We start from the raw sequence: 11,372 nt of genomic DNA, 5'->3' as shown, positions 1-11,372 counted from the left end.
CCACAAAAGACTGTCCTGCATAAGCCGTCCTCATCACTAGTCTACTGAAGGGCCTCAAAGAACAAAAGTGTCCCCTACTGCTCCATCCCTTTTAAGGAAGCTAAATATCTTTTAACTGAGGGATCCCTTGGCCGGCCTATGGATCCTCTAGGAGAAAAACAATTGAGAGAGATGCCAGGATATGTGCATTAGAGGGAATTTTCAGATGGTGATATAGCCAGAACCTATTTCTATTTGAGTTTGTAATTCAAAGAGCAAAAGACGCAGCTTGCATGTGCTGCAGATCCGAGAACTGGCCATTGGGACATAGATTGATGACTCTAGACCCAGCATTGGGAAAAAAATGAGTACATCAGGAAAATGTGGTGGGGTGTCAGCTGGGGGCTTGGAGTTTGATATTTAGAGACTAGCTGGTCAATATCAATGGTGTTGAGAGAGCTCATTACCAGAGCACCTGGAGCTCAAAACAGCAAGAGGCAATCAGCACAGAAGTTTCACTTTCCTGTTGCTTTTCCTTTCTCCCTCTCTCTGCCCATTACCAGAGCAGCTGTGCCAGCCCACTGAGAGGTGCAAGTGTGAAGGGTATATCTGCTGCCCAGGGGCATTTCCTGAGGCTGAGCTATCAAAGGAAAACTAGGAAAACTTTCTTTTATTTCCAAGGCAGGGTCTAACAGCCCAGGCTGATCTGGAACTCATTCTGTAGTCCCAGGTGGGCCTTCTACCTTTGTCTTCTGAGTGCTTCGATTAAAGGCATGCAGGACACCAGATTCACGTTCTAACATATAGTGAAGCGAGTCTTACAAACTGAAATTGGACTAATTAAAAAAATGACAATGAAAAAAATAATGATCAAAAAATTAAAGCATGAGGTAAAAAAGTCACTAGATATTTCTCAATGGAAAAATGGAGGTATAGAAAACAAAGACTAGATTGATTAAAATTATGCATTTATTCATATTGATAATGTAATACACAAAGGTAATCATGTTGCAGACTATGCCTTGTGAAATGGGTTGGTGTTTGAGTACGACCTAGCTGGACACAGGAATTCCGAAGGGATGAGCCTGAACAAAAGGGGCAATAATAGAGAAGTGTTATGGAGAAGTTCAGAGCCAGCCTAGAGGCTCACTTTAACACCAGAATACTTACACCCTGGGGCTGTAAAAGGTATGTCAAGGATAGAGGCAGTTTACATCAAATGGCTAGGGTGATTGAGATATTCAAGCATCATGTGTATTTTCCTAGCCGCTGTAAACCTAAATCATAGATGGTGGTCAATAATTCCTTGCTGGAATGGATGAATCAATGAAATGAGTGAGTCACCAAGCGTGGGAACCTCTTCTCTGTCCTAAGCAGTGGACAGCAACAAAGGACAACGGGAAGCGTGATTCGGGAAACTGCAGCAGTGCCTCGCTGAAGGGCGCTTTGCAACACTTTCCGTTGGGTACCCTGACGACGCCCAGGGGTGTACTTTTGCTGCGGGCTGGGCTGCTTACCACCTTTGGTTTCTTTGTGTAATTTCCAGTCCGCTTAGATAACTTTTAACTCCCTAGAAACCGTTCGTGTCCGGGCCGAGAAGGAGAAGACGCCCAGGACCTAGGGGCTCTGTCCCCTCGCTCCCGGAGCTCCGGGTTCGCTTGGGGCCGCCGAGGGCCGCAGGTTGGCGCGTTGCCCTCCACGCGCCCAGGGGGCGCCCTCTCCCGCGGCTCGCCTCCGTGCAGGCGCACGCCTCGCTCGTCGCGCCCAGCCGGCCTCAGAGCACGTCAGAGTTCCGCGGCAGCCAAACAGAGCTGTCTATGTACTAGCGGGGCGGGGCTGCCGAGGAGGAGGAAGATGGCGGCGGGGGCGAGGTGAGGTGTTGGCAGCGGCGAGAGCAGGGGCTCGGGCGCGGGTGGGGGGGCGCGGAGCGAACGATGGCGCGCGCCGGCCGCAGGGGCGGATAAAGAGCGGTGGCGCGCGGGTGGAGGGCGGGAGAGCGAGCCCGAACGCCGCGGGACTATGACAGGGCTCTACGAGCTGGTGTGGCGGGTGCCGCACGCGCTGCTCTGCCTGCACCGCACGCTCCCCTCCTGGCTCCGCGGCCGTTTCGGCACCTGGAACTGGATCTGGCGGCGCTTCTGTCGCGCCGCCTTCGCCGCGGTCCTAGCGCCGCTCGGCTTCACGCTCCGCTGGTCCCCGGCAGTGGGCAGGAACCGGCGTCACCACCGTCACCCGCACTGGGGGCCGGCCGCCGCCCATCCCCGGCTGCGCTGGCGAGCTGACGGCCGGTCCCTGGAGAAGCTGCCTGTGCACATGGGCCTGGTGGTCACCGAGGAGGAGCAGGAGCCCAGCTTCTCCGACATCGCGAGCCTCGTGGTGTGGTGTATGGCAGTGGGAATCTCCTACATTAGCGTCTATGACCACCAAGGTGAGGCCCGGCGGGAGGGGAGGGGTCGGGGCGCGGGTGTTTGGTCCCGAGGCTGTAGATCTAGCCGCTGTGCCCGGGTTGTGTGCACGACCTTTCTTCCCGACCCTGGGAGTTCCTGTGGACCTTCTGTATAAACCATAGTGCCAGCGCCTTCGAGGAAAGGACTTGCTTTTTGAGCATCTACTAAGTCGCTGGATTTGGTTCAGTAGGTTTCTAACACTTAAGGCAGTATTTCATATTCTTCATATGCTGGTAAGGTAGATGGTATTTTATCTGTATGCCTTTGTTTTACCAGAACATTAAATGATTTTCCCAAGGTTACAAAAATAGTAATAGGAATTTTAATCAATGTGTTTTTTGATGGTGGTTCCAAGTGCTGTCACGCTGTATGGGATGTATGAACTCTTGGGGTCAGGTGGTATTTGAGTTCGACTTATGAAAAGTATGCAAGAGATTGGATAGGCAGAGAGGAGGAGAGTTTCCCTCAGTCTTTGGAAGCCTGGGAGCATGTGTGATCCTTAATCTTCAGTACATATTTGGTACAGTTGTCCTCTTATAAGATTTATTTACTTATTTGCAAGCAGAGAGAGAGAGAAGAGGGACAGAATGGGCACCCCAAGGCCCTCTAGCTCATGCAGATGAACTCAAGATGCATGCACCACTTTGTGCATCTGACTTTACATGGGCACTGGGGAATTGAACCCCAGGCCGTTAGTCTTTGCTACAGGCAAACGCCTTAACTGCTGAACCTCTCCAGCCACACTCTTGGGAGTTTTCATTGAGAGAATGGATTTCACCATGGAGTTTTTTATTTTTAAATTTTTATTTATTTATTTGAGACAGAGGCAGACAGAAAAGAGAGTGAGTATAGCACACCAGGGCCTACTCTCACTGCAGAAGAACTCCAGATGTATGTACTGCTTTGTGCATCTGGCTTTATGTGGGTACTGGGGAATTGAACCTGGGCCATCAGGCTTTGCAAACAAGAGTCCCCAACAAATGAGCAATCTCTGCAGCCCATCTATGGAGTTTTTATAAGAGCAAAATTCAACACTTTGTGACAAGTCTAAATCCCTGTGCCAGGTTCCTTGGAGTCTTGCTTGCTTCCATGAACTCTCAGGCTTATGTGGGGGCTCAAAATCACATACTAACATAGGTGACATGGGCACTTGGGGAGCAAAGTAACAAGAGAAAGAAGAGTCTGAGTAGAGAAACTTGAGAGTAGATTCTGAGAAGTGGAATTTGAGCAGTCTTGAATGGGATAGACACAGTGGAGGAAGGTCTTAAATGTCAGGTTTGGATTTGTCAGTCCTAAATGTATCTCCTTAAAGATAAGTTGTGATAAGAATGATTGGTATGAAGGATAGAAAAATGAAGCTTTTATTCTCTGTTCAGGCAATTGCCTGTGTGCCCTAGAGAAACTGTAATATGAATTTCGCCTTTAAATCTTCATCAGAGAGATTTAAGTGCAGGGTTTGCACAGGATAAGTAGTAACTCTGACTGCATTATCATCATCTTTGCAGCTAGCAAGGAATATGGTTCTTCAGTACTGTGTATCTCAAATGATGAATTTTCCCTGTAGGGTACAGTTTAATATATTCAGAGATTGGCATTGTAGAACTTACTAAAGAACTCAGCAAACAGTAGAAATCACAAGGTTGGTAGGTGACACAATCCTTGCCTAAACCAATGCAATCAGTAGTGTATGGGATACATAATAAGGGAATGAGAAGTGGAAAATTGATGACATTAAATAATATGGTAGATTGGCTTATATCCAAATGATGTCAATCAAGTACCTTTATCTTCTTTGTAGGAAGGAAAATACATAGCTAAATTGTCTGATGTAATGAGGACTCCAAGTAGGGATTACAATACTGTCACACTTCCTTGTTCCTGCATTTCCTGTACTGAATTTCTGATATGATTCAGACATATTCTGTGTCATAGTTGTTCAGAGGAAAATGATTGGCAAGAAAAGGAAGTAGTCAAACCAAGTTTTGCTTGAGAATGAAAAGATTTAAGTAACATTTTCAGTGAATGGATTTAAGGATTTTGTGTACTATTATTAAACAGTTTTTATTTTTAAGATAAAAGGCATAATTTCATTAAGTAAGAGACTTTCAGTTTCCCTGTCATTCATTCATTCAACAAGTGACAGAACCACATATTCTCCCAGTCATGGGCATATAGGGATAAACAAAACATAAATCCTAGTGCTACTGGAGTCTTAGATTTTAGTGGGAGTCTTCCATCCAATATAGATGAGAAAACATGTATTAGAAACATAATGAGGAAAATAGGCAAGGAAGTAGCGATTGTGACATGTTGTACATCAGTGTTTTAGAAAGAGGTACCCATATAGATTGATGAAGGAAAGCTTGAGCCTTTTGAGTAGGTTGTAGATATTTAAGATTTATTTAGTTTCCCTGTATATTTCTACTTAAAGCCTATTTCCGTATAGGTATTTAATTTACAAAAGCTCTATTGATGTAAATGCTCCACTCATTGAATACCTGCTTATAGTATTGAATCCTGTAATATGAAGACTTGCAAGAAATGGTACCTCAAGTGAGGACCTCCTAAAAATCAATACAGCCTAGTACTTAAATAATAAGTGAGTAGAGTTCTTCTTTTCTTATGCATTGAGCCATCTCTCTAGCCTCCTTCTTCTTTCTTCTCCTTCCTCCTCCTCCCTCTTCTTCTTCCTCTTCTCTTCTACTCCTTTCTCCCTGTTTCTTCCCCCTTTCTCCTCCTTACTCCTTCTTCCTCTTCCATACTCCTCCTTCTCCTACTCCCTCTCCTCCTCTCACCTCCTTTCTATTCCCCTCCTCCCTTTGCTTCCTCTCTTCCTTCCAGTGTTCTTCCTCCCTGTTTTCTCTTTTTTCCCTCTCCTCCTCTTCACTTCTCCCTCCTCCTTCCTCCTTCTGTCTTCCTCCTCCTCCCCTACTTCCTCCTTTTTCCTTCTCCTCCCTTCTCTTCTCTCCTCCTCCCCCTTTTTTTGAGATAGGGGTTCATATGTGCTAGGCTGGTTTTAGACTGACTATATAGCTGAGAATAACCTCAAGCTTAAGATCCTCCTACCTCTATCTCCCAAAGGCTGGGATTATAGGCATGGACCGCCATGACCAGTTTATGTAGTGCTGGACTCCTTGCATGCTAGGCAAGCAATCCACCAACTGAGCTCCATCTACATCTCCAGTTCCCACAGAGAGATTTTTTTGTAAGGAGAGAAAAGGGGGAATTCCCAAGAAGCAGTATTACCCCAAATGTCCCTAGGAAGAAGGAACATTTGAGATGGGCCTAACAAAAGTAGATAGAATTTAGATTAACTTGAATTGTAAGGTTCTCAGAGTGTGTATTAGTGAAGAATTCACTTGAAGAAACATTCCCAATAGACTTGTTTGAACAATAACATTGAATGGAGTGCTGTGAACAGTGAGTATAACTGGTAAGTTTATATAATGAACAGTTGGGAAATCAGGTAAGATAAAGGGCTTGGTAGCTGGTTTGTATATATTGCTTTGTAGAAATCTATCTTAAATGTAGTGTTTGTGCTTTGTATCAGTTTAGTTGGGCAATTTTCCTTTGGGTCACATGGATACAGTCAGATAGCTGGAAGGGATATAAAAGTTTGTCATCCTATGTCATTTGTCTGATGCCTGGTTTGTGATGGCTGGTATAGGGAGAGCAGACTGGTTCTACTCCCCTAGGTTAGTGTAGGCTTTCTTATGTAATAGTAGCCTCAAGGCTATCAGTCCTCCATATCAGGTGTCCCAGAGACAGAGCCAAAGACCATGAGACGTTGAGAATTAAGACCAAGCTTGGGAAGTCAGAGTCATCTGTTCTGAATCAAAGAAATAGAGTCCACTTCTCAGTGGGAAGATGGCTTGTGCAGAAAGGTAAGGAGTTCAGGGATGTTGATATAAAAACAGTCATTTTGGAGATTAAGTTATTACCTTAATTCTTCTGTGCTGTGCATCTCTTTACCCCCAAATTTGTATTAAGTATTAGTCATTCTAATTGTGATTGGATAAACTTTATTATTATTATTATTTTGGTTTTTCGAGGTAGGGTCTCACTCTGGCTCAGGCTGACCTGGAATTCACTATGTAGTCTCAGGGTGGCCTTGAACTCATGGCGATCCTCCTACCTCTGCCTCCCGAATGCTGGGATTAAAGGCATGTGCCACCATGCCTGGCAGATAAACATTATTTTTAATCCTTACCACGATTTAACTCTGCCAGCAAATTGATCTTATTTATTTGTATGTAGACAAGGCCTACGTAGCCCAGGCTGGATTTGAACTCAGGATCCCTAATGCTGGGTTTATAGGCATGTTCCCTCACACCTGGGGTTTTTTTTTTTTTTTTTTGAAGTTGGGGTTCTCACTATATTGCCCAGATTCCTAGACTCAAATAATTATCGTGTCTCATTCTCCTTAATAACTAGAACTATGTAGGTTCACCCCATTTAGCCCTGCCTTAAAAAAACAAACAAAAAAGCCTTTTTCTTTGTTATTTTCTTTGTTTTTGATGGTGCTGGGGACTAGACTCAGACTCTGGGCCTTTTGTACATAGCACGGTAACCCTTAGCTACACACCCAGTGTGTCTGTAATTTCTGTTGATAATTTCATTGATTGGAAATTAGTGGCATTTCCTCAGGAGAGTAGCCAGGAATTTTTTGAGTTAACAATTCTTTTTATTTGTGTGTGTATGTGTGTGTGAGACACTTGCCTTTGGAGGAGTTTGCTTGCTGGAACATTGGGTGTCATGCTTACATTTGTGTTTTGAATCTGAATTCTTAACTGATTCTTACCAGCTCTGACAATTCTCATCATTGCTGGGATGGGTTGCAGGTGTGCATGGCCACGGACCCTCAGGCTTGTGAGGAAGCACACTTGACTTCTTTAGCCTCACACCCAACAATTCTGTTACAGAGACTTGGCTTTAATCTACAATATTATGATGTAAGTGGTGATTATCAGAGTGATTATAGAGAGACTAGGGCTCAGGGCATAACTGTTACTTTAGTAGACTTTGTTGTTAGAGCTTGAGGGGTGCTGTCTTCCCCTGTGTTCAGTTTTAGTACTTGTGGCCCCAGATGACCTGTGTGGTAGTTTGAATAGATGGCCCCCAATATATTTAGTGTTTTGTTAGTTTGTAGTTTGGATTCACAGCCACCTCTCTGGCAAAGGTGTTGTGGTGGATTTGAAATTCCATTCTAAAGATGTGCAAAGTATGCTTAGCTGGAGTTCCTGAAGTGTGCTATGTGGTGTGGCTTTTAGCTTGGGGCTTCCCTCTCTCTCTGCTTGGCCCTCCTTCTGCCATTATGGAACTTCCCCTGGATCTGTAAGCTTCAGTTAATATCCCTTCCTACATAACTGTGCCTGGTCTGGAAGTTCATCTCAGTGAACCTAAAACTTTCTGTTACAACCTGAATCTGTGTTATCCGTAGTGATGGAACATGTCTTATTACCTGGCTGTGTTGGTGCTGTGCTCAGGACCTTACTGTACTTGTGTGGAGTTTGCCCTTAACACAGAACAAAACATACTCTGCCACTTGTCTTATATCGAGTATTTCATTGGCTGGGGATAGAGTTCATTGGTAGAGTGCTTAAGGCCCTAGGGTTAATTATCTGGGTTTTTGTTGTTGTTGTTGTTCGTTTTTTGTAAGTTTTCACCATGTTTTTGACAAGTGAGGATAATTTAGAGTGGAATGTAGTGTTTTCAAGAAGGCATTGCTTTCTATATGAGAATTCAACAAAATAACAAAAATCCTTTGTGGTGTTCTTTCTGCTTTCATCTTTCTTGAGATCTGTATTAGTTGTCTTATGAATTCATTTTGGGGTTCTTATTTTTCACACTAGCCTTAAGGTAGGCTTAGTGCAGTCCCAGCCTTCATAACCTATTTCTCACCAATCTATGTACTTTTCACTGCATCCAGATTTAAATATCCCCACCTCCTGGAATGTCACCTCCTCACACACACTCTTTCTGGCAAGTGGCATTATGCCATGATCTACCTGTTCGTCTGTCTGAAGTGATCCATACCCTATACTGCTCTGTCCTTGGGTCTCCTCAGAACTTTGGGTATCTCTAAAACATATTTCTGTTCTCCACCTAGTATGTGTATGTGCCTGACACTTCCAAATTTGGGTGTAAAATTCAAAACTAATGTTTTGGACATATATGTATTTGAGATAACACAGTCTGAAATTATGGAAGATTTGGGCTAAACATGCAAAAATCCATGTCAACACACAGATTATACTTGAAATCACAGAACTAGAAGTCACTTGTAACAGTAGTCAATAAATTCTTGTCACTAAAACATAGTTGGTCCACCCAGTGGGTTATGGCTGCTCCTGAATTACATAGGCAGAGCTGAACAAAAAGATAAAGCCATGCTACATACAGTTCATTCAGAAGTGAAACAGAGAGGAGCCAGGCATGAAGCTCAGTAGGAACAGAAGTGAAACAGGAAGAAGGCCAGGCACATAGGATGCTATGGAAACCAGAAACAGAAAGTGTTTCAGTAGAATTAAGTATATGTTGAAGCTACCTCTCAGATTATATACTACCTTCAGGACCTGTATTAGAATCTTAAATCTCTACTACAAGAGTTAAAAATGACTGTAGGATCATTTATCTCAATTATTTAGCCTGCCTTTACATTCATATCCTATTCAAATAAATAGAACCAAATAACAAAGAAGTTGACATCGTAGAACAACTATGCAGTCAACAAATCCTACCAGTACTTAAAGGCTGACCTTTTTAAGTTAAATGAAATGCCTAACCAATCCTATGAGATAACTTTAAAAATACACATTTAATAAATCTTCTTTAAATCTTAAATTAGGGGTCTGGAGAGATGGTTTAGGGGTTAAGTGCTTGCCTGTGAAGCCTAAGGACCCTGTTTCCAGGCTCGATTTCCCAGGACCTACATTAGCCAGGTGCACAAGGGGGCGCAAGCATCTGGAGTTCGTTTGCAGTGGCTGGAGGCCCTGGTGCGCCCATTCTCTCTCTCTCTCTCTCTCTCTCTCTCTGCCTCTTTCTCTCTCTGTCGCTCTCAAATAAATTAAAAAAAAAATCTTAAATTAGGATACATAACATTATTCATTTTGTCTATAGAAACAAGCCTTCTAAGACCTAGTAAGAAGGGTATTTAAGTGTAAAGGAAGGGAGGAAAAAAAGCACTGAAAAAACAACTGAAACAACACTGAAAGCACATGTATTTCAAGAGAGCCTCAGGGTACCTAAGAAGACAATTAAATCAGAATATTAATGCCTGCTGTACTCAAGGAGAACACATATGACAGTAGTCCAGTAGAGTGGGATGAGTGCTGGGTATTAAGTCCTAGCCCTGCAACACGAAGAGGTATTGTAAAATGAATAATCTGTATGAACTGTTTCAACTGGGGTTTACACATCTGTTCTATTTAGTTGGCTTGTATATTTGATCAACGTTAGGGTTCAAACACAAGACTTCACACACAAGCAAACAATCACTTCCTTGAACACTTCCACCTCTGGTTGCTCATTTTAAAAACAAAAATACCAGGCTGAAGAGGTGGCTTAGCAGTTGACAGCACTTGTCTCTTAAGCATGAGGGGCTGGTATGACTTAAAACTACCCAAATTTGACTCTCCAAAACCCACATAAAAAGCTGGGTGTGCAAAGGCTGGGGTCCTAAGTCATTGAGAAATCAATCTGGAACTTTTGGGAAATTGAGTCTTCATGAAATAGAACATCATTGCAGGGCTTTTCGATTCCAAGATTTTTCTTAAGAAGGAAAAAAAAAACTGTTAAAAAACTGTTTCATTTGTCCTGAGAAAACTCCTCAAAAGCCTTTTATAAATTAGCTTTAAAAACAAAAAACAAACCCTTTTACAGAATGTGCTGTGCCTCTTACTTTTTCAAAAGGTAGTTGTGGTGGTTTGGATGGATGTCCTCCAGTATATTCAGTACATTGTTAGTTTCTTGGATTTATAGTTACCTGGCTGAATGAGGTGTCACTGGGGGCGGATCTCAATTCCATCCTAAGATATGCAGTGTGCCTGAGTTCTGCCTGTGTTCCTGGAGTGTGCTTGCTAATGGTGTTGGTGGTGGTATTTTTCTCTGTGTGGACCTGTGAAAGTGGGCCAGCTTCTTCTGCCATTATGGAACTTCTCAAGTTTAATTAATTCCTTCCTTCCATAAACTGTGTTTGGTCTGGAAGTTCATCTCAGTCACATTGTTTCTGTTCTTGAAGTTTATCCCAGTTACATGAGCCTGAGTATTACAGGATTGGTACCAGAATGTGGGGTGTGGCTGAGATGAATTTGGTCATGTGGATTTTGGTCTTTTGGAACTTGTGTGCTGGAGGAATAAGAGGAAACTTGGTGCTTGGAACTGAAGATGCCTTCTGGAGTGGTAAGCCAAGTCTTATGGGCTGTTGTGATAAGAGTGTGAAAATGCTAAGTGCAGAGAGAATTGTATTTGGAGGTTTGTCTTATGAACTTTCTAAGACTGCATAAAACCTTGTTGGAACTTGGCTGCTGACATAGGGATGGCTGCATTCTGCTGCCCATTTTCAGAGTGTGATCAAGATTAAACTTGTAATGGACTGATGTGCTTGGCTAAAGATATGGGACTGACAGATATAAGATTTAAAATTGGAGAAATTAGAACAAGTTTAAATTTTACTGACACCGAGACTGGTTTAGGGTTACTGAACCTACTATTGTCAAACACATTAGCAATCTTAAGGAAGATGGCTCAAATACATAACATTGAAACAATGGTGAGAATGCCTGAGGTTATTCTACCCTAGAAAGACTGAAAGGTTAGAATGTACTCCTTTGAAAGGAAACCTGAAAGGAAGAAACCTGCTCTTCAAAGTCACTGATGTATTGCAGTTCTGAATTAAGAATATGGCTGTGTTCTGCACACCTGATATTGATTTCAGAAACAAAAAAA

At 43.0% G+C, this 11,372-nt stretch overlaps 1 protein-coding gene across 1 annotated transcript in view; it reads left to right on the top strand.

Annotated features, from left to right (window-relative positions):
• Positions 1-1,995: 1,995 nt before the first annotated feature.
• Positions 1,996-11,372, top strand: part of Nus1 (NUS1 dehydrodolichyl diphosphate synthase subunit) — a 28,682-nt gene continuing 19,305 nt past the window's right edge. Inside the window, exon 1 of the mRNA XM_004651245.3 lies at positions 1,996-2,407. Within this exon, the coding sequence (XP_004651302.1) occupies positions 1,999-2,407 (409 nt within the window). The 5' untranslated portion in view covers positions 1,996-1,998. The remainder of the gene's footprint in view (positions 2,408-11,372) is intronic.

Source organism: Jaculus jaculus, chromosome 9 (genome assembly GCF_020740685.1).
Source record: "Jaculus jaculus isolate mJacJac1 chromosome 9, mJacJac1.mat.Y.cur, whole genome shotgun sequence".
Lineage (NCBI taxonomy): Eukaryota > Metazoa > Chordata > Mammalia > Rodentia > Dipodidae > Jaculus > Jaculus jaculus.
This window is presented reverse-complemented; position numbering and strand designations above follow the sequence as displayed.